Source organism: Lampetra fluviatilis, chromosome 2, assembly GCF_964198595.1.
Source record: "Lampetra fluviatilis chromosome 2, kcLamFluv1.1, whole genome shotgun sequence".
NCBI classification, from domain to species: domain Eukaryota; kingdom Metazoa; phylum Chordata; class Hyperoartia; order Petromyzontiformes; family Petromyzontidae; genus Lampetra; species Lampetra fluviatilis.
The window spans coordinates 18,746,309-18,770,248 of NC_136276.1; the positions used below are offsets into that span (position 1 = coordinate 18,746,309).

Below are 23,940 nucleotides of genomic sequence, written 5' to 3' on the forward strand. Positions count from 1 at the left end.
TTAAGTTTCATGCCAACAGGTTAATAATACCAAACAATGATTTGGATAATACAAAGAGACTGTAAAATAGCCATGATGTTATTCAATTAAATCTCAATCAAAATTGAACGTCTCCATATTTTACAAACATGAATGGGAAAGTGTGTGCTGGGTATTCAAAAAAGTTGATTATTTTCAGCAAAAAGTATCCTCAAAACACTTCACGTGCACACATCCGACGCTGCCACACCGCAGCGACGAGGTTCATTATACTTTCACAAGTCACGGCATGAGTTTCATCACACATGGAAATGTATTTCTGCTTAAGATTGAGCAGTTCTCATCTCGATGGCCTCTAAGCCAGTGATTCAATTTTCTTGATGGGAGAGCAAGTCTTTGTCGAGCAGTGTTCTTGATCGCAAGGCCCACAGGGACAATGGCGCACCCTGGTGGCCTTTAGTGCGGCATCTGACGTGCAGCCCCCGAAAATAGTGAAAATACCCCCCACCGTCGTGCTGCTGTCAAACCCCAAAGGATTTAAATGTGTGGCGGCCTTCACACACACACACTGATGTCTTATCAGTGAAAGTGGCCCCCAGCTCTGAACATTAGTGCAGAACGCTGTTTTAGTGGATGACCACTGTTGACTTCCCAGTGGTACTCATTTAATAGGACTCGGGAGATGGTTGGTTAAGCCAACCCTGAACTACTAATTAATCTGGACACCTTCCAAAGGTTGAGTTGAACGCTCGAACCCAGTGCCACTTGGCACGGCGGTGATGTGTGGATTTCATGTTGCGCTTGGAAAAGATACATTATTCACCATTCCACACTGGTAAAACAACCAGCAAGCTGCAAGTCACAATAAGAACAATGATCAACGGTGTTTCCTTTAAAAGAGTTTGGAACAAGCCAACAACGTCATAGCAATATGGGCCACGCGGATGTCAGTTAACTTCATAGGTTTGAGAATTGCTGCTCAGCTTTGAGCCCAACGTGAATCGTACTCAATTCACAAAGCAACTTGTCAACAAGATCAAACTTGACAAGCTGGCACGGAGATGGCTCCCAAACGACGTGGCGTCCTCACCTTTGCCCGAGCGCTATATGCAATAAAATCGCCTTTCAAAAACGGCCTTTAAAAAAAGTCAACCGACTGAAGTTTCGCCAAAGAAACAACCTCATCGGTGGAAGGGTCGATCGTCGACATCGGACCCCCGCGCTGTCGTCGTTGAGGCTCGCTTTGAGATAGCGGCAGCAGCAGCAGCGAAGGGCGTGGAGGAGGTGGAGGCGGCAGCTCCCTACTTGGGGATCCCGGCCTGCAGGATGCTCGAGAGGAGAACCTTGTCCTGGAGAGCGTGCTCCACGTCACTCTGGTCGATCTTAAACGACACCTGCCCAGACACAACGGACGTTACTTCACGCGCGTGCGTGCATGCGTGCAGCTCTCAGATTGAGGTCGAGTTAAAAAGGGTCTCTCTTGCCCTGCGTCGAGTTTCAAAGGCCTTGTCTTTAACCTGGCTGAGAACTCGAGAAACCAGAATTAATCTCAAATGATGGCTTTGCGCACAAAGAAGATCTCATCAGGCCACCATATCCAATGCCATGGATGTCATCATACCTTGTCATCAGTTCCTCCCTACTGCCAGATCAAACTACTATTGTGCAGGAGATACCCGACATCTAATACCTGCTGCTACAGTATCCCGTCATCAGAGTATTGCGCTCTAGCTCAAGGTTGTTGACCTCTGTGTGTCACTCCAATGTCCGTCGAGATAAAACTACCATCCTGTACACACGTTCAAACCTGCAACGACCTCCTGTTTCTGATCACGTTACATGCTCTCCTGCCACGTACTACCCAGAACTTCTGTATAACGCGCCATGTAGTTCACTTACTCGTCTTGCTCTGGGGGATATCGAATTCCTAATTTCCGAGCACGTGTGCTGCACGGCGATATAAATATAATTGTTTATCAAAAACAACCGCCAGCGATCGGTACCTTCATGAGGCGAGCCTCCTTGGAGTTCTTGATGGTCAGGATTCCTCGGGCCTCCAGCAGACTGCACAGAGCCAGGCACTCCGACTGGTGCAACCGCGCCATCTGGTGCCTCTGGCAGACGCCGGTGTACGTCTCGTGGATCTGGGGACACGACCAAAAACCGATGTCAGACCTTGACCCCCGCGAGCAATAAGGGAGCATCAATGATGGCCGATGTGGCACCGATTTTATCGGTAGGACTCCCTTCGTATAATTTATACTGTAAAGTACTGCGATGCCCTCTTTAGTGGGGGCGAGTTTTTACTCGAGAAATAATAAATTGAATGAATGGTATAGACACAACAAGGCAAAGGCTCCCCCCGTATCGCCTTGAACAGACTGTTGGGGCGTGTGCCGAGCGAGGGGGCACCTACGCAGCCCGGCGTGGTGCACAAGGGAGTGGCCAATTCCATCTGTCTCCCTCGTGTGGCGAGGTTTACACAGCACACCAGCAGGTCGTTATTTAAGGCTGAATCGACCTAGGAGAGCCCCAGGACCAGTTCAAATATTTCTAAACCGTTATTGACCACGAGCGGGAATCGAACTTGTGTCGCCAGGTTCGTAGCGCAGTGCGCTAACTGCTACACTCCCGCTACTGGTAAAGTGTACACACGCATTAATTCCCAGCATAACTTGTGGCGAGTTCCTTATCCATGATTTCCCGTCCAAAGACGTTAGGGACAGGCCACTAAGGGGTGATTCACATCCTGCCGATTGTGGGAAGTCATGAACATTTCTGCATGGATCTAGATGCAGTTCCCGGCAAAAACAAGCAGCCGGGTGCACACGCAGTCCATAATCAACAGCTGCTACAATTTGACAGCTATCAGCATGCCTGCTAAAGTGGGCATGGCCAGGGGAGAATCTGTGGGCATGTGCTGGAAATGTATTTGCATCCCTGGTGGATTCTAAAACTATAAAATATTTTATTTTACCAGGTAAGGCCCACCTAGAGGAAACCAGAGGACCCAGGATAAAAATCCACACGACCACGTGGAGAGAAAACACGCAAACTCCAAATATACAGCAGGCGCCAGGGTCGGGATTGAATCCACGATCTCCTGCATACCAGGCGACACAGTTAACATCTCGCCACCACGGCGCCCCATGCCCAGAACTCGCAGACTCTGAGCCGGTGGGAAGTTAAACCCAGCGTGACGGCAGAGCGTAGGAAGGTGCGTCACGTGCACCCACTGGCAACACTTGTGTGCGCCCTCCCGACACTGCTAATCTCCGAGCTGCCCACCTGATTTATACAAGCCGAGTTGGGCTGCCACTGTCAATCACGCACGGCGTTTGGCTCCGATGGCACTGCGTCCTCTGGTGCTTCAGTCAGCTTTGCTACATACGCGTCACCGACTCGAAACGTTGGGTACGCTCGCAAACTAATGTTCAATCGAGGGGTTCTCCAGGTAAAATAGTTTCGACAACAGAAACGTCTGGCTGCCTGCCGTGTGTGACGGGGCTGGCGATGAATGTGTGGAAGCGGATCGAGAGTTGGCAGGTGTTGCCAATTACCGTTGTAAATGGGGTGCTCTGCAGCTGCCAGGAAATGTGCTCATGACATCTCACGTTTGGCAGGATGTCCCAGCAGGGATGCAATTCTACCATTAAGAATATATATATGCAAAGTCTCCAAGTAAATTTATTAAAACTTTCAATATTTTCACCCAAATGACTGATTCTACAATGAGTGCCAAAGATTGGGCCTTCAAACAAAGCCTATCACACCACGGTGGCGATATGTTAACTACCGCGCCTCGTTTACAGGAGGTCGTGGGTTAGATCTCAACCCGGCCGCCTGTATATTTCGAATTGGCATGTTCTGACTGTGGTCACATGGATTTTTCTCAGAGTTCTCTGGTGTTTCTCTCCACATTTACAAACATACGTTTTGTGTATTTGGCTGCTAAAAATGACCACGCGATAAGCCACTTCGTTGAGCTATTATTTGTGGTCAGATTTCTTGTGAAAAAATGCTACATAGCTCAGTGACCCTTACCTGGTAACATAAAAAGTAGCCGAATAGCTGCAAATCAACATAATCGACAACCACATTAGATCATCGTCACTTTTGTCTAATCCCATTACGCTATTATTTTACGGAACTGGGGGCGGTTCTCATCTGCAGTGGCAGCTCCTCGATTATTGTCTGAAGCAGGGAAAAACAAGTTGTCATTTTAACGGACCCTTGAAATTTAGCTTTACATCAACAAAAAAATAAAGCTAGCCCATCAGTTCCAGGTTTGCTAATGGTCTGCGATGTATTGCATACACGCACACACACCTATATAAATAAAAAATAAAAATTTTCATGGAATTGAATAATTCATTCCTGCAACTAATGGGCCTCAGAGATATACATATCCCAGTCGTCTTTGTTCACATCGGTCAATTGATTAAATGTTTTATATATATGTTTAAAATGAAACAAACCCGTTCAATTATTTATCACCCACAATTTGCCAGGGCACTAAGTATTTATATATTTTATTATTATTATTTATGATAAGTGGCAATATAATGTAGTTTCAAAGGTTAAAAAGAATGTAAGCAGTCAATAAAAGCACATTTAGCTACGATTAAGACATTTTTTTACCCCAAATTTTAAGGCCTTGTTCTGGCCGACCCCGGCATTTTTATTTAACCACGGCCAGGTCACCCTCCCAGGTACCAGGCCACCAACCCACCAGACCATCCACCCCAGGGTCCAGGCCTCCCACCCCAGGTACCAGGCCACCAACCCACCAGACCATCCACCCCAGGGTCCGGGCCTCCCACCCCAGGTACCAGGCCACCAACCCACCAGACCATCCACCCCAGGGTCCGGGCCTCCCACCCCAGGTACCAGGCTACCCACCCACCAGACCATCCACCCCAGGGTCCGGGCCTCCCACCCCAGGTACCAGGCTACCCACCCACCAGACCATCCACCCCAGGGTCCGGGCCTCCCACCCCAGGTACCAGGCTACCCACCCACCAGACCATCCACCCCAGGGTCCGGGCCTCCCACCCCAGGTACCAGGCTACCCACCCACCAGACCATCCACCCCCAGGGTCCGGGCCTCCCACCCACCCCAGGTACCAGGCTACCCACGGCACCCCAGCTCACAGGCCACACAACCACCAGGTCACTGGCTCACCTTGCCAAAGGTGAACTCCCTGACCTTGCCACTGCGCACCAGCATCAGCAGCGTGATGACGAGCAGCTTCTGCTGCAGGGGAAAGCTGCCGCCATGGTCCCCGGCGCGTGACGCCATGGGGCTCCCGTAGACCTCCGAGAGCACGGTGGAGATCTGTGGGAGGGTCACCCTGCGGGGCACCGTCGTCGTGGGCGCAGGGCCTGCATTCGCACAAAGGAACCGCGGAGGGCCATGAGAATCAGCTACCGCACACACACACAGGTGGACCGCGTACTGATAAAAATCGAAGCCCCCACCCCGCCCCCCCAATTTTTTAATTGCAATCGCCAAGCAGCGGTCACTTGAAGATTTCCCACACATTTTTACGAAGCCATTTCACAATCAGAATATTTATTTATACTGGTGGAATCAGAAGAGCTATAAAGCTATTTTTATACATGTCAAGTAGGGGCAGGTCACAACTTTACAACAACAAATACAAAAACACGAGAGAAGTGCAAAGTATAGGAAAGGTAAACAAATCGCTTAAAACATACAAATAAAATAAAGCTATTTTTTTTTCTTACCAGGTAAGGCCCACTGAGACAGAAACGACCCAGCCAGATATTATAGCTTAATAAAGCCTCTCATCCTCATCGGTTGTTACAACCTTACATGGCCCTTCAGAGGAGTGATCATCACATGCTAATACAACTATGAAATGTAGTTCTCCATGCTCGACTGTGCCAAATTAAGTGAAACACCAAACGTAGTGACTTTTGGGCAATTGCTGGTGTCCAGGCTGAGAGAATCAACTTGCTTTGCCTAAGACGCTGGTTTAATCTGCGGTGACTGCCCCGGTTTGAACCCATGACCTCGGCAGAGATGGCAGTGTTCTCAAGGCATTAGCCCCCAAGAGCCAACTGGCTACCTCCTGTCGTTAACATGTTAATTAGCCAGTGATATTATAATTAAGGGCACATGCCCACTATGTTCGAATGTTATAGCCGAAATATGTCATTACCTTCAACCTAAATATAATATTTACCCGAGACACGAAATTTTACTCTGACATATGGGGGGGGGGGGGGGGACAATGGTAGATATTGAAATCACTCGGCAACCCCCCCCCCTCCCCCCCACAGGAATACATCACGAGACATTAAATGCATTCAGTGAGAAGAGGAATAATATAAAACAACGTCAATTATTATGATTGTGCCACTGCACTCTGCACTGTAGGGCCTTCTTAATATTCCGAACAGAGACTGGGCGTTCTTGCCTCCCTCCCTCACCTCCATTGGGGCTCAGCACCGTTTGCTTCCTGATTTCGCCTCCAAGTTTTTCCACAGCTCGCCTGCCGTGAGAAATAACAACGCTCGGTGAACGGGGGAGGAGATCATCGCAGTGAACAAACAAGGAAGAGGGAGTCAAAAGTGCAATTCAAACATTGAAGGGATGGACGGAAATCCTGAGTGCTTCACACAGCCCATCCCACCGTGGTCAATTCACTGCTGGATGAAAGGCAGTACCCCCTCCCCCCCCAAGCCGTTAACCTCTCCATGTGCAAGACATGCTACTGTTCTAAGAACATTCTGCCATCTCCTGGCCACCACACCGTTCAAGCAGAAGAGGTGGGCAGTCAGAAGAAAACCAAATGCACACATGGTGAAATCTACAGGATCTACCAGTCCTGCCTCAAATGCATGAGATACAATTGAGCATGAACGACACAAAAAAAAAAGATTATAATTTTTATAGACTGTAGGCATGTACAACAATTGCATGCATAGATCGGTAATTGGGTTCCGTAACACTTAACAGAGGAGTCAACCCAACAACCACACGAGGTCGTGTACCTGAAGCTGATGAGCGTGACTTCCGTTTGATTACCGAGTGAAGCGCACCTTGAAAAGTAGTAAATGCAAAACCTGTCGGGGTCACCGTACGCGGCGCATTCTGGCACCACAATGAACCGTACATTCATTTAAGTTGCATTTTCCTTTTTTACATCGCCCAAATTAAACAATCCGGAATTTTTCCGTGTAGCCAGTGGCAATCAGACTCCACTTGGGAAACGCAGAGGATTCTCAGCAGTGCCCCTCAGTGCTGTAAGCCCCTCCCCCTGAGCCATCCAATCCACTCAGCACAGCATGATGCATGCACTCAAAGATCCCAATACGGCCTTAACAGCCCTAATAGGTGCCATCCTGGTGACACGCCTTGGTCGCCTGTGCCTTCCTTCCCCGTGCCAACGTTCACACACCAAGCCAGGCACTCGTTCAAGGCAGAGTCGAGCAAGGAGAGAGTTCAGCGCTTCCAATCCGGTCGCCACCGATGTTAGCTGCGGCCAAGAATCCAACTCCCGGTTCGTGGCGTGGCGAGATAATCACTGCGCCACCGCTCTCCACGTGCATGAACTTGGGCAGTTACCTGCAGACATCGAGCGCCTTGCGGGCATCCCCAGACATGGCTGACACCTTCCTGGCGCAGAACTGCACCGCGGCCGGGTCCACCACACCCTCCTTCAGCTGCAGCACAGAGGGGAAACGGCAGCGCAGTTAGTGAACAGCAGCAGCTAACCACGACAATCAAAGGACCCTCGTCAATACGTGCACACGTATTTATACGTGCGTGTGTGTGCGTGCGTGTGCCTGTTTAAGAGGTACTACCGGAGGGAACACACAAATCCGAAATCCAGCCGGGAACACGAAATGCCAAATTTAAACAGCAAACACGATTCACAATTCTGCATATGCATTCTCTAACGTTCAGGAATCGCATCGCAAACATTTATAACTGTTATCCAAAAAGGTAAACTCCGAGGAAGTTATTTAACAGTGGTTTGCTTTGTTGATGCATTTTCCGCACCTCCGATTAGCACGGTTGGCTACGTATGGTGCAAAAGAAGTTCAACACACACACGTAAACGTGAGCGTGCGATGCGTTGTGATGCAACGCTCGCCTTCTCGACAGGGTGTGCAGACGACGCCGTGTTCTTACTGTCGTTTTCTTGAGTACGATGTTCAAGAAAATGTTCTCGCGTAATGGAATTGTCATTTCAACATTATTTTATATAGGCACTTCATAAATAGCTTGGGAGGAGCAGTGTATAGGTTTTGTTTGGGGTTGGTCCTATATATAATGTACGGTTCTGTATGATGCAATTAGCATGAATGACGCAAGATAAAATGTATAATCATCATGAATAAAAACAGGCCACTCTCCCACAGATTCCAATCATCATACCAATAATCCAATCACACATTTGCATTATACAAATACATTAACAGTGGCGAATGGAATTCTATAACGAGATAACCACGCTCCTTAGCACACAGAGTAGCAACAATTGTCATCCCAGGCTCGCCGTGTCTTGGAAACTAAATGCCATTCATTTAGCGGCCGCAGCAACCGATTCAGAACTTTCAGCATGACAGCCATTTATTCAGATGGAAATTGCTTACAACGCATCATTAAATGAAAACGTCTTGGCACTACATCCAAGTCACTTGCTGCACCAATCCTTCACACCTCCAGCAGGCTTTGCCAAAATTCATCCCCTTGCGAGTGACCTAGGCAGATTGATAACAGCTTGCGCATTATCCGCTTATGTGGGGTGGCTATGTGTAGGTGGTGGAGACTCTTGGCGCAAGGTACACGGCTGGGGATCCATGCATTGTGGGCTGCTGCTTGTGTTGGCAAAGTGCGTTAATTATTATTATATAATAATCGCACCCCCGTATGGTGCAAAATAAGTTCAACATGCATACATACATACATATATCGGGTGTTGGCCGAGCGTGGCATAGCAGTAGTAATCGTTGCTGCATCGACTTGCAGTTGAGTCTAATCGAGTTCATTAATTGGCCGACAACACCTCTATATATATGGAGTGCAGCAGAGCTTGGGACATTGTTGGCAGCGGCTCACCGCGTGGCTGCCTTCCTGCTTGCCTGTGGCTCCGAGTCGTTCTCTCTCTACGAGAGCGAGCGAGTGCTGTGCGGTGCGTTACAAGTTAACATGGTACTGGTAGTAACCTCCTGGTTACACCAGCCCACAGGGGATTATTCGGTCCGTCCGTCCGTCGTGCATCCAAAAATGGGAGGGGTGGGGCTGGGTGGGGAGGGGCTGGGTGGGGCTGGGAGGGGTGGGGCTGGGTGGGGAGGGGCTGGTCACCCCGTGGTGCCCTTATAAAACTCCAGCAAAACGTCGCACTCAAAAATTGTAAATGTTGTGGTTTCACTCTTCAACACACCGGTGGGCTAAAGTAGTGAACTATTTGTCTTTTGTCAACGTGACACTTTCTTTGCTGATTGGCCGTGTCGGGTGGTGGAGGGTTACGACACATTTATAAATAACACGATCTAACCCAAAAACCTTTATTATGAATAATATTGGTCGCGAAAGCCTACGTGTTAAACTGCCCTGATTTAGATTGCTTCGCCATTATCTTCCCGAGTATTTTTACACGACAGCTAGAGAGAGGAAACTACAATTCCCGGAGAAAATCGAGCCTTATATGGCGGATACCACATGCTTACCCCCGATAGCCGGTCCTGCAGAATGGCCAGGATCTGATCGCGGGAATATGGAGGGAAGTTGACAAGATGCGGCTGGTGGCTTCGGAGAGCTTGCAGCCGTGGCAGGATGCGGTCCGTCAGGTCCAGCGCGTTTGCCACCCCTAAGGGACGGACAAAAAACAGCAGGGTCAAGCACTGCTAGTGATCAGCTATTCAGGCTGGTACGAGCCCCGAGGGGTGGTATGGTCAGCACTGGCTTCCCCAGAGTTGCCCATGTTCTCACATTACACCATCCACTAATTTAAGGCCGTGTTGACCTCGGTGAGTCACAAGGTCCGAAGTTCACATTCTGCCTAACATCTTGCGCCGTTCCTGACAAGGACTGCAGTCCCGTGTGTTACACTACCACTCTGGCGTGTGTGCGTGTGCCCGTAGACATGGCAATATAGCCACAGATTATTGGGAAACGTTCCGTTAGTGAGCACCTATTAAAGCAAGAACACCAAAGGTGGGGACGGTCAGGCATCACGTCTCACCACCTTTTGTCTTACCAGTGCTGATAGTCGAACACCACATCGGGTACTCATTTTAGGCCGAGCCAACATCAGGGAGGCCCAGAATCGGTTTGGATACTGCTTGCCCCTAGTCGAAACCAGGCCACCAGGTTTGCAACGCAGCAGATCTAGAAAAATAATAAATGTGCCTGAGCTCTCGGAGCCTTGAAAGTATCCAGTGATACTATGTCAATCCTTCCTCGAAAAATATAAAATAAAAAGCATTACACTGACACTGGATGACTCCTGCATGAATTGTATTTGGATCCCACGATTCCACGGCGTCCAATTCCTACAAGAATCAGAAGTAAATACCCATTAATTACAATGTAAATCCTATCAGGGTCATCGTGCCACCTAGTGGCGACTGTTGGAATTTTGACTTAAAGCTTTCCTGACTGCAGGAATTCATAATTTTTTGGGTCTTTCGGTAAAGCCACGTAGATAGAAAAATAATAATAAAAATATCACGACGTTTCGATCGCAAAACAAGCAATCGTCATCAGGTGAAGAAATATAGCGGGAGAACTACTAAGGCAGGAAAAAAGATATTTGTTCCTGCCTCAGTAGCTCTCATGCGATCTACATGGCTTTACCGAATGACCCAAATACTGTTGGAATTGCCAACGGAATATCGTTTGCATGGAGATTCTGTTCGCGATTCTCTCAAGCGTCAAAAGAATTCCCCCGCCCCCACCCATTCCGTTCGATGGGAATTCCTGCGTCTTAACTGGGACGGAATCCTGCTTGACGAAAAAATTGTGGAGTTGAAGCGATGCACGCTCGTAAATTTAGCAAGCGTTGCATAATGAAATGCTAATTGTGAACGGTAAATGCACGCAATGTGAGAGAACACGGGTCTCCTACTTTGAGCTGAAAGACGCGGTGGTGGGGATTATGTTAATTTAAAACTTTTGAGTTTTTCAATCATTTGCCACTGACCCCATGGAACGTTTAAAGTAGGAAATTGTTTTTTTTCCCCCCGCAAATGGCGTTCATTATTTGCTTTGTTGTTCCTTCCGCCTCTCGCCGTCGTCCAGCAACGTGTGTGCTGTGTTGAGGGGGGGGGCGGCAGTAATTACCGATGAGTACGAGGCGAGAGTTGGGAAGAGCTGGCCACTCGAACATGGTGTAGAGCACCTCCTGTGCACGGCTGTCCAACTGGTCCATCTCGTCCAAAACCAACACACTGCACACACGTGCACCAAGACAAAAAAAACATCCCCCCCCCCCATAAATCCTTTCTAATAATGGTAGGGCGAGTATTGTTATAGCAAGCACCTATTAGGACCGGCACGGCACCTTGCTGATCTCGTCAAGGAGCATAAACCATCACGTGAACTCCGGTGATCCTCACAGCGGCTTTTGGCTGGCGATCGAACAAAGAGGGTCACTGCTTCGTGCGTGCGCTTTCAAATGAGCTTCTGTGGCCGTCTGGAACGCCCTTCCTTCCGATGTTAGGTCGCCACTGGAGATATGCACTTTTAAATCTAGATTGAAAACGAATTTGTTCAGAATTGCTTTTCGAGTTTAGTTTGTCCTTCCCACGCACGTCTGATATGCCAGTTGGCTACGTGTGGTGCGAAAGAAGTCCAAGATACATACAAGGGCCAGCACCACTCCTTTTGTCTCCCCAATGCTGCTGTTTACAACACAACACACCAGGTACTCATTTAAAGCCGACTCGACCTAGCGGAGGCCCAGGACCAATTCAGATATTCGTCACTGATGTTGGCTGTGATCGGGAATCGAAATCAGGTCAACGGGTTTAGTGTAACGCGCTAACCACTACGCGATTGCTCCCCCCACTGCACACACACACACCCGGGAAACCCTCGTTTAGGCTCATAGGCTGAGTATAGGAGCCAGAGATTTTATTGGTCACCTCTTAATGCCAGACCGTAAGAGCATTATGTGCCCAGTACCACCCCGGGTAATCCTGCCGATGCGTACACAGCGCAATTTTTTAAGGTCAGGATTAATGTACATTACATTTAACTCGATATACACATCTCTCTCTGCTCGCGCTTTAAATGGCATTTGGATGCGCAATTAAAAAAATGAAACGAAGAGTGAGAAAACGAGAGTGCGGATTCCCATGATTGCATAATCATTAAGAGGATCGTTAGTTTGTCGTTTGCTGCTCTGGGCGAACGCTGGTGGATTCTCGCCGCTGTGTGACGAGCCATCGAATTCCCGCACTCAGTCCCAACCTTGGCAGATTGGTCACAACATGCAGTCCCCCCAAGTCACTAATGATAAAACGGTGCTCATGTTGATGAACAAATTAGGCATCGTGAAAAGAAGGATATTGAAAAGCCTCTCTAGGATTAAGGCCAGATATTGGCATGGTTGGGCACGCCTGTTATCCCAGGAACTTTGAAAAGAGGGTTGTGGTGGATCGTGCAGATTTCATCATTTGTTGCGGGAACCAATCTGCTGGGCTTCTCGATTCCCACGGGTGGGAGGAAAACAACCGACGAGAGTTACCTGGGAGATCAGATGTTTGACTCAAAAACAAAAACCGAACACCGCAACAGTGCGATGGTAAAACGTGAGGTTGCATAGACATCTTTAGACAGTGATGGCGTCTCGATTGATTAGGGCAGTGTTCTTCATTGCAAAGCCCACAGGCCACTGGCGGCCCCTGGAGGCCTTTCGTGCCGCCCCCGACAATACACAAATGTACAAACACCCCATCGCAGAGGTCGCAAATGGGTTTTGATTCCTTACCCGTACCCGGCCGCACCAGGGTCGCAAACGGGTACCTGTACCCGTACCCTACCCGATACCCGGCTACTCGTACCCGGCCGGGTATCGGGTAGGGTACGGGTACCCGATTGCGACCTCTGGGATGAAGCCATGTTGCAGGCGCGGGTGGGTTGATTCTAGAAACTTGAATTGTGAGAAGAGACAAGACGTTGGGAAATGAGTGACAAACGGTTACTCACCAGTGACTCACGGCCTACCTGTACCCGGCCGCACCAGGGTCGCAAACGGCTACCCGTACCCGGCCGGGTACAGGTAGCCGGGTATCGGGTAGGGTACGGGTATCGGGTACCCGATTGCGACCTCTGCCCCATCGTGCTGTCAAACCCAATTGTTTAAAATGTGTGGCGCCTCACACTGATGAAGTTTTATTAACAAAAGTAGCCCCTCCCCCTCTGAAAATTAGTGAAGAATACTGGTTTATTGGGCCTCGTTTGATGGGGTGCGGCATTTTCCTTACATCATGGGCCCCGATTTGGTGACAATTCTCTCCAGCTGCCTTGCATGGTCTCTGCTGCCAGCCCCAGAGGTCTTCTCCCCGGCCTCTCCGAGCTTGGACAGGACAGCCGGGTACACGGCTTGCGACGAGGTCAGCGGCATGCAGTTTAGGAAGACGACCCTTGCACTGCTCAGCATCTTCTGCACAGGAAACACACGAGACAGATATGAGGATTAGGTGGCTTGCTTGCACATTTACACCATTTAATGCCGAATCGAATAAAACAGAAACATTATCCTTATTCCCCCTCTACTAATCTATACTTCGTATGTTCGTGTGGACCGTGTCATTGCTTGCTTTGCATCTGGTCAGTATGTATGTTGAATTTCTTTTGCACCGTACGTAACCCACCGTGCTCATCAGAGGTGCAGGGTGCTAAATCGGAGGTTCTGCCCATCAGGTGTACAGGGCTCCATCACATTTATTCCTGTATTTCAGTCGTATTACGACAATGTATTTTGTTGACTGGGAAGTGCTGCTGCTGCAGAGCACATGACTTACAATTGAAAGGCCACGTGTTGTAATCATTGCTCATCTCAGTAGCCTTTACTTGAATCGATACCGAAAAGGGAATATTTATTGTACGTTACTTGACCTTGTCTGCAAACAAATCCCACACCGCCAAGCGAGGCGGTGCTGTGGTCGGAGTGCCGACTCTCACCGTAGGACGGTGGAGAAGCCCCAATCCCACTAGGGCAGGGGTGGAGGGCAGGGGTTGGCAGCCTGTGGCTTCGGAGCAGCGCTTAAAATGACTGCAGTGCAGCTCTTGAAAAATTGAGCTTTGTACCGAATTCGAAAAAAATGGCTCTTCAGTGTTATTTTGGTTGCCAACCCCTGACCATGGGCGTTCAGTTTACCACGGTAGTCCAGTTTACCATGGGCAGCAGTCGGCAAACCTGCGGCTCTTTAAGGTTTGCTTCGTCACGTTATTTATAAAGGACCACCATCTCGTATTCACATTATTGCATTGCGGCTGTTGAAAGAGGTTTTTTATATATATATACACACAGAATTTGAAAAATAAATTGCCCCTCTTGTGATTTTGTTTGCCGGCCTGTGCACTCGTGTCCACGGTGCAAATCGTACCTCTGGAAAATCAAAATTTCTTGTCAACAGTGACAAGAAATGTATCATTTCCAGAATATCCAGCACTCACTCAGGGTCACCTCATTGGGCAATTTGAGCGGCAGACGCTAAACAAATGCCTTGTTATTTTATCATGGAATAAAAATGTGCAGCCATTTGTCAATCCACTGCAGGATGAGGGCCTCCCTTACGAAGAAATAATTACACGCTGTTCAGTGCTCGTTCGTGAAGGGGTGCGGGGGCTGATTTAGACAGTACTTGCCATTGATGTTTGCCGTGGTCAGGAATCAAACTTAGTTTGCAGAGTTCATAGCGCAATGTGCCAACCACTGCAGCGCCGCTCCCCTCTCTCTCTCTTGCATTACATGTACATTACACATAATAGGACCTGTGTATCTCGCCGAATTGGTTAAACTCTAAAATAAATATTATAATGCTGAAAGCATCAATCTAGCCTCCTGAAATATTCTCATGCTCAAAGAGTCAACCTAGCCTCCTTGTGGTCACACGCTTGCCAGGTCACCAGGTTCAAACAAGAACACGTCTCTACAAAAAACACACCACATCACGTTTCGGCGTAAAGACAACAGCCCTCGCGTGACATTGTCCTCAGCCGGGGCACCGAATGAGTTTTCCCAAACAAAACTGCCTCCCACCGAGCAACCAACACGTCAATCCCCAGCCTCACTATTCCTAAAATCCATTACGACATATTTAACAATTTCAGCGAACAAAGTGACGCTCCTGCAGTGCGAGCATGCTTGTGAAGATATAGATTGAAATACACTCTCTGGCGTGTATGCACACGAAAGGTACGTAATATATGAGCTAATCAGACATTCAATGGAGCTCCATGTTGGGTGTCAAAACAACCGTGACTCACGTTGGTCTGAATTGCTTAGAACTCGATGTTTTACATCGGTTTTTTAATGTTGAGTAAATCTGCTACTGCGCACATCCGTGCTCAAAGAGCGTGATTAAACTGTTCTTGCCAAACACACATTACAGACATGTGCCAAGTTTCCTAGCCATACACAGCACTGCTGAAAAAAAATGTCTTACCCATTATGTAAAAATAACAACAGCAGCATTGGGGAAGACACCACTGCACTCCTGGGATTACTAAATTAGGAAATCGTCAACAACACTCTGTCCAATAGATCCCATCAGGGCTATTAGGAAATCTGTAACAATTAGGATATCTGTAATCAATCATTCTGCAGACAGGGCTGGGCATCACACAAGGTCACACACGCCCAAGACAATAACCGGTGGTGCCACAACGATGCCTGCTGGAGACGACAGCACAGTTGTTATATTATAATGCTCAAAGAAACGTGCGTTTCGATTATTTAGCGGCTATAAATTTCCACACAATAAGCCACTTTGCCGAGCCATCATTTGTGGCCAAGTCACTTCTGGAAAAAGCTAATAGCTCAAGTGGGCTTTACCTGGTAAAAAAATAAAAATTTAGCGTGATTGATTTGCCTTTCCTTTGCACTCCTACCGTGTTTTTGTATTGTTTGTTGCTGTCACGTTTCGAACACCCCCCCCCCCCAACTGGGCATCTATAACAAAAAAACTTCACATCTCATTGGATTCCTCCAGAATAGATATTCTGATTCTGAAGTAGGTCTAACAAGGCAGTCTCACTGCATGAAGTGCTATAAGCAGGCTATATCCAGAAATCATTGTACCATGCAGAGCAATTAGGAACTGGTCAAAAGAAACGTCGGCCAGAGTCGAAGGTCCGCACAACGCAAGTCCCAGTATGAGCTCTCTGGACCATACTCAAGGAAAACTTTCGAGAAATGCTGCAACAGACGGACAGACGAATGAAGTTCGTCACATATTGTATGGATGCTGGGTTTGGCTCAGGCACTAAGTGTGATCTACGGTTGTTAATCCAAAGCCCAGAATTTTTTTTTACTAATAATCTACATTACTCTGAAGCCAGGGGGTGCTGTAGCTCAGGGAGGCTGCCACCGTCATCAACAAACTTTTAACGAAGCAAGTCACCACTTCGGAGACATCATTCGCACGAGCAGGCCATTGCGTGCCAACCATCCAAATTTGCCTAATTACCTGCAAATTGCTCAATTGGAATATACAGAGCAATCATCGACCCCCGCCCCCTCCGACTGCAAAAACTTTGCAGGACCCTTCTGATAAAGAGTTGTTACTTATACAGCTCTGGCTGTGTGCCACGTGTAGATTTATACCTATGGCCAAAATAACCCAGAATCTGCCCGATCTCATCAGATATCAGAAGCTAAGCTAGACCGAGGCCTGGACACTGCTTGAACAAGCAACCATCGTGAACAACAGCTGATACAGGCTGTGGTGTTACATGGTGGGCAGTGCTTCAAAATCCATTATTGCACTGCACTTCTATGATCCAACATCTTCGCTCTCCGCTCTAACTGAACAACACCGACCTGCGTGGTGGTGAGATGTTAACGCCCTCGCCTGGTATGCAGGAGGTTGTGGGTTCGATCCCAACCCTGACGCCTATATATTTTTGGAGTTTGCATGTCTCTTTCTCTCCGTGGTCGCGTGGATTTTTATCCGTGTGCTCCGGTTTTTCCCTCCACAATTAGAAACATGCCTTTAGAGTATTTGGCTGCTTTAAATTTCCACAAGCCACTTCGCTAAAAAAGAGCTATAAATTAGCATAGCTCAGTGGGCCTTACTTGGTTAAAAAAAAAATCAAAAAACCTTCGGTCAATGACCCGCACGGACAATCCAGCAACGGACTGACGCCAAAGGCCGTGCTTGTATGCTTCGCGAAATGGACAGTTGGGCGAGGGCCAGCTGACCTTCATGCTGTGCAGGATGTGCTTGAGGCAGGCCGTCTTGCCGGTGCCTGGCGCGCCCGAGATGTAGAGGCTGCCGGGCACACGCGCCACCACGTGCTCCTCCACGAACGCGACGATGGCCGCGGTCTCCCGCTCGCGACACAGCAGCCGCTCCGGGTTGGCCGTGTGCAGAGCCTTCTTGGCGAGCGCATAGCACTCTCCTGCGCACGTCACAAGCGCCGCGCGGCAGCCATCGCGTTATTCCGCGCGTCTGCGGAAATACTTTATCCGTGCCCCTATTTTTCCACGGCTGCCTGTATATATGTAGGCAACCAAGCTCGTCGTAAACCGCAAAACGCCCTTCTGATTATTCCCCCATTTTTTTGCGGCTTGGTGGAATTCATCAATCGTGTAGTTTTTTTGTTGTACCGTTTGTTGTTGTAACTTTCTGAACCCGTCCTTACTTGACATCTGTGGTTCGTCTTCTTGGTTCTTTCGGTAAAGTAACGTAGAATTGAAATAATAAAATAATAAAAATAAAACATAATAAAATAATTCTCATTCAGTCATTCAGACTGTCTCCTCGACAGACCTGTTCTCCACCTGAGGACGGCTACTTGCGTTGTGGCCGAAACGTCGTGAGAATTATTTTATTATGCTTTATTTGTATTATTTTATTATTTCAATTCTACGTGACTTTACCGAAAGAACCAAGAAGATGAATCCCTGCAGTCACGAAAGCTTTAAATCGAAATCTGTGGTTCGATTGGTCAAGGATAATTAAAGATTCCGATTCATGAATAAATTAATTCGACCATGGGTTACATTGGGGAATGCATAATTATTCCTATTAATTGCAATGGGTTCACAGATATACGACTTTTGCACATTTCTCAGTGGGATCCGGAAAGTTCGCATGGGTACCGGTTCCCTGCAGTTCTTTTTGAACCCAAAATTGTATTTGTATTGTGGAACGGTGGCTGGTGATGGCTACGACACCGAGCAGCAATTATTCCTCTGCCAGTGTTCCCAGCTACAGTCCGATGTGCCAAAATGAAAAGAATAATCATGTTGATGTAACATTTTCAAGCGGTTTCCAGAAATGTAACTGCAATCTGTGAACAGTGAAATGTGTCGCAACCCTCAGAAGTATGGATACCCATTAACTCACATTAGTTTAACCCTTTCCCATTCCGAAACATCTGCAAGTTGCAGGGTGGGTCTATGTTGAACTTTTTTCGAATCGTCCGTAGCCAACCGTGCTAATCGAAGGTGCGATAGCCAGCACCAAAACTGTTGCCACGCCCTCCCGCATGGCATTGAGGGAGCCCCGTTACGTCTTCCAACCTGAATACATACCGATAAAGTGATTTTAATTAACCGGAATTGGAAAGGATGAATTCATTAGGTCTGTCGGAAAGACAGCGCAAGCAGCCGTCCTCAGGTGAAGAACAGGTCTGTCGGAACGACAGCGTCTGAATGACGCTGTCTTTCCGACAGACCTGTTCTTCACCCGAGGACGGCTGCTTGCGTTGTGGCCGAAACGTCGTGAGAATTGTATTTTATTATGTTTTATTTTTATTATTTTATTATTTCCCTTCTACGTGACTTTACCGAAAGAACCCTGCAGTCACGAAAGCTTTCAATCGAAACACACCCACCTTCTTGTCGCACGACCCGCAGGACGGCCGGCGTCGTGGGCGTCCTTTCCGACGAGGCGGTGGCTCTCTCCCGGGCGGCGCCGCTCTTCGGCGCAGTGGCCCCCTCTCCAAGGCGGAGGGCGCCCTGCTGCTTCTCGATCGGCGAGATGACGCGGAGGGGGTTGGGTGAAGCTTCCTCGAACTGCAGCTTCTTGCGCGTGGTCAGCACTGGCGACTTGAGTGCCGCCGCCGCCGTCACCGCCACGGCGGCGTTCTCCTTCTGTCTCTTGGTGGGCGAGCATTCCAGCAGGTGCGGCACATTGAGGGTGTTCTCCTCTCCTGCGGGGTGGGACCGGCCATCAACGTGGAGTCGTCAACCTGGAGTTACGCGACTTGAAGCTTGATGACTAAATTATCAGGTACCTTTTATTTATTTAGGGAAGCACCGAATGCAGCACAGCATGTAGGCCGTTTGCCCCGAATTAGGAGTGTTGTCGCACGTACATGCGGGTTCTCTGTGTACTCGTTGTTTAAATTAATGTAGCCTACACAACACAGTTGTTTCTTGTTGTCAGCTGAGAGGCACTGCGGTCAGAGTGCTATGGTTAGAATCGTGGTACTTTGGTCAGCATATTTTTACGTAATTGTTGGCGCGAGGGGCGCGTCAGCAATATTTCCCACCCCGTTGTTATCAGGGCAATCAGTGGACTCCGTCAATATTACTTGTGTACATAAATAGCCAATTACCATACTTGGAGTTCCTCATTCACTGCCATCTCTCACATAACTTATCTCAGTCTGCGTCCAGGCCAGTTGTTTTTTTTTTAAATGAACACTACGTTCGAGCTGTGAATTAAACTCCTAATTGAGGATTGATTAATATCAGAAACGTTCTAAGATCGCTCTGCTGTGAGGGGGTCAACAATGGTTGTCATTTTCAACACTGAGATTATACAACCACCACACGATCGTGCATCCCAGATGTTAAAATGACAAAAAGATGTACAATGCTTTCAGCTGAGCCGCCACCAAAGCTTGAACGCACTAAGTGGTTAATTACAATTGGCGGTACTGTAATTAGTGTTGCGAGACAAGTGAACGAAACAATGCAGACAGAACACACACATTTTAGAATGTAATGAGCATTTGCACAAAAATAAAATAGATATATGCAGCGAACATCCCCTTCTGTACGGTATTCCCTCGTTATTCATTAACGTGCTATACTAGCGAATCGCATGTGTAACTTTTACACGACTGCCCTGAGACAGATAAAGTGATGAGGTATAAAGTGAGGAGATAAAGAGATGTTGATTTAACATTTTTCACATATTTAACAGCTCATTTACATATTTATCATTATCCTCGAAATTTCCTCTTCGCGGGCATTACCGGAACATATCCCTCGCGAATAACGAGGGAATGCTGTACACTACAGTGGCCATCCCCCCTCTGTACACCAACTAATCAAGATTCACAATCGCTTGTGGCTGTAACCCAACCTTTCCTTACCGAGGCGCTTGCGGGGTGAGAGTGGCTGGCTGAGCCCCGTAGCGCCGTTCCTCCCCCTGTTCCCACTGCGTGGGGTCACCTCGAGCTTTTCCTTCCGCGCCGGTGAGCGCGTCTTGCGGCGTGGAAACGCGATTGCCGTCTGCACGAGGGAGCACTCGGCCATAGCTGACATGTCTGCACGGACACGCGGTGACAGCGGATGGTGAGAAATGTTTCACGGTACCGTTGGGGTCCCAACCCTAAACGCCTGCTGTAAATTTTGAGTTTGTGGTCATGTGGATTTTTGTCCGGGTCCTTCGGTTTTTACCTCCACATTTGGAAACATGCATTTAGAGTATTTGGCTGATATGCATTTTCACGTGATAAGCCACTTCGTTCAGCTATCATTTGTGGCAAGGTCGCTTTTGAACAACAGCTAAATATCTCAATGGGGCTTCCCTGGTAAAATAAAGCATAGTTTTTTAAATATGAATAGTTTATAGTTTTACTTAGTTTGTTTACCTGGATAAACATCAGTACGAGACAAACAACCGAACAATTGGGTGCTATGCTTGTATCGTTACGAAAACAAAATTGATCCACGGCATCGCAGCAACTTCATTGATTGTATTTGTTGGCGAGGGTAAGAAACATTCAACTGGTATACGCTTCCGAGACTAAACAATGACCTAATCATACTTGGTCCCACCTACAAGACAAAGCTTGTCACAATAGCTCGTGTACAACAAGCACTTGCATATTTAAGGAACATTGAAATTCAAGTGTATTAATACAACTTGGGAAATCATGGCAACACGGACACAAAGTGGCATCCTGAATCCTCATCATATTCTACAAAACTCATTTAATTTACCTACAAATTATTACTTGACATTTTGAATTGAGGATCTTCCATCGCCAACATTCTAACCGGGCCAAAACTAAAATCGGCAACGTCATGGCATAATCGTACAGAACAAGGTCACACAGTGCTACTCTTAAGCAGTGGGCGAGTTGAGGAGAATTCTAATTTCCCCCATACGACAGCATTGGAGCACCGGCCACGACTGACATCAGTGCCCTTGTGATATCAGAACCGATCCTGCCATCGTGAGTGACATTACACGGGGCAGGGCCTTCATCCACCGGTATTTTTTTCATGATCATGAGGCTAGTCGCTAAAGTGGCACTAACGGACATCCACAACTCACACAAAGGCTACAAAAGTCCAGGCAAAGGAGAAGTTTCCACTTGAGAACCACGTGTTCTCGTTTCCACGGGGGAGCGAGGCCCCATACGCTGTGAATTTTTAAATACGGCGAGAAATTAAAACTGCTGTGGATACTAAAGCACGAGGTGACATTAGCACAGCAATTAAAACCACACACAGACAGCATCGACTGATGAGGAACATTCAACTGGTTTTGACATAATTATATTCTGTAAAACAAAGGTGAAAACCATTCTTTACCAAAAGCTGTAAATCACAACACAAATGACTAAGGTATTAGTATCATCCGATTGGTATTTAGAGTGAAATTACTTTGCAGATTCGCTTGCTGTTAACAGGCACAACTTCACGCGATGTAAGTACGGTACTGTACTGCATACTAACTCGATTTGGGTGTACGTACCCTCGATGTTGGTGGTAAGCGACTTTTCTCTCAACCTCAAAACCGTACTAGCCGACTCAATAACTGATGATGTCGTCTAGATAAGTGAAGGTTTAGAAAGCCAGGGTTCTTTGGCGCTGAAAGGGCTCAACCGTTCGTGAAAGCGCGAATCGGTGGCGCGGCACGGACCGTCGATGGGTTTAGGCGCGAAATCAACAATCGACAATTCTACATTCCCCGGCCACAAGCTTAGCTCTTATATTAACACACGAACAGCACAATCAGCTCTTATATTAACACACCAACACAGCACAATCTAGCACTAACATTCTCTCTCATACACCGTACAGTAAAGTTTGTTATTACAGGTAACATTTGCGTACGTGGAATACCGTTGTACACGACCGACTCTCATTGTACTCATACAGGAGTGTTTTAATGGTGAAAAATCTAAGACAGCTCTCTCAAACACGCACTGATCGATAAAATAAAGGCTTCTTCGTCGATTCAAAGACTATTCACGCACCGACACCGACGTTTAAGCCATAACCGGGATTCGGTTCGAACCTAGGCCGCGTGGTCGATGGCGCAGCGCCTCCGGCCTTAATTCAGTCACTGTAACTAATCCTGAGGTAAGCATTGTGCGCGCAAACTAAGCACACATAGCGTACACTAACAACGACTCGTTAGTTTTAGTAAACAACGGGCTCAGTTTTTAATCCGCAACGCCGCCTTGTTGTAAACGAGAAGCGTGCTCGGTACAGTGCGCGCCAAATCACCACCCGCTTCGAACGTTACCTCCGCGATTAACTTGCTTCAGCAAATAACACGAACAACAAACATAACACACCGCTACCGTCTTCACGCCGAGGCACGTACCGGGGAAGGTGGTGGCTGCCGGTGTTGTGAGGTTGTAGAGTGTAGAGTGAGTGAATGAATGAGCAGGAGGAGACGACCCGGGGCTGCTGCTGCTTCTGTTGCTGTTTTGCCCGCGCTCGGCTCAGATCGCAATTTCCCGCCAACACGCGTGACGTCAGTTTGGCGCGAGTGCTTCAGCCAATGGGATCGCTCGGTCGGCGGGCGATCGCTGACGTCGCGAAAATGTCGCAACGCCATTGGACAAGAACCCCCCCATCACCCCCGTGCGCCCCCCTCCCTCCCCTCGCCCCTCCCCTTTGTGGGCGGGGCTATTGAGAGAATAAATTATCGGGTTCTTGGGTTTCTCGTGGCGGTGGGAGATCATTTACATAACAAAGGTTATTGTTAATAATATATTTATATATTTTTTATTATTTCCCTTCTACGTGACTTTACCGAAAGAACCAAGAATATGACTCCCTGCAGTCACGAAAGCTTTAAATCAAAATGTTTAAAGATTATTGTTGTTTTTATTTGGGGGATCGATCGCGTAAAATAACAAAACTTGATTGCCTCGTTAAACACCGCCACCACCCGACACAGCCAATTAAGTGAGGTTTGTCACGTAAACAAACCGCAATCCGAATGACTGCCCGCGACTTTTCAAATTGCTGTTATTGTTGTCGTTATTGACACGTTGTTGTAACTTTCTGACATTTGTGTGAGAGAGAGAAAGAGCTTCACGGCTCATCGGATTTCTCCAGGATCAATGAAGATTCCGAGGCCCAGTAGGGGGCCACAGACGCAGAGTGTAGTGGGGGGGGGGGCAGAGGGACAATTTATGTAATTCGATAAACACTCGTCTTTAGGCACTTTGAAATCATACAGATTGAAAAAAATATTTACTTTAGAACTATAATCGAGCAAAAAACATTTCTAAACCAAGCCCGGCTTTCGCCATTGGGG

The 23,940-nt window shown here is 47.8% G+C and overlaps 1 protein-coding gene across 1 annotated transcript; it reads right to left on the minus strand.

Moving 5' to 3' along the window:
- On the minus strand, positions 1-23,119 carry CDC6 (cell division cycle 6). Its single transcript, XM_078865606.1, has 12 exons — positions 22,996-23,119; positions 20,525-20,698; positions 19,034-19,351; positions 17,394-17,593; positions 13,450-13,628; positions 11,303-11,409; positions 9,688-9,827; positions 7,577-7,674; positions 6,439-6,500; positions 5,165-5,364; positions 1,983-2,123; positions 1-1,373 (listed from the first exon to the last, which is right to left on the minus strand). The coding sequence occupies exons 2-12, from the start codon at positions 20,694-20,696 to the stop codon at positions 1,281-1,283; spliced, it is 1,710 nt and encodes a 569-aa protein (XP_078721732.1). The 5' UTR covers positions 20,697-20,698; positions 22,996-23,119; the 3' UTR covers positions 1-1,280.
- Between the last annotated feature and the right edge of the window lie 821 nt (positions 23,120-23,940).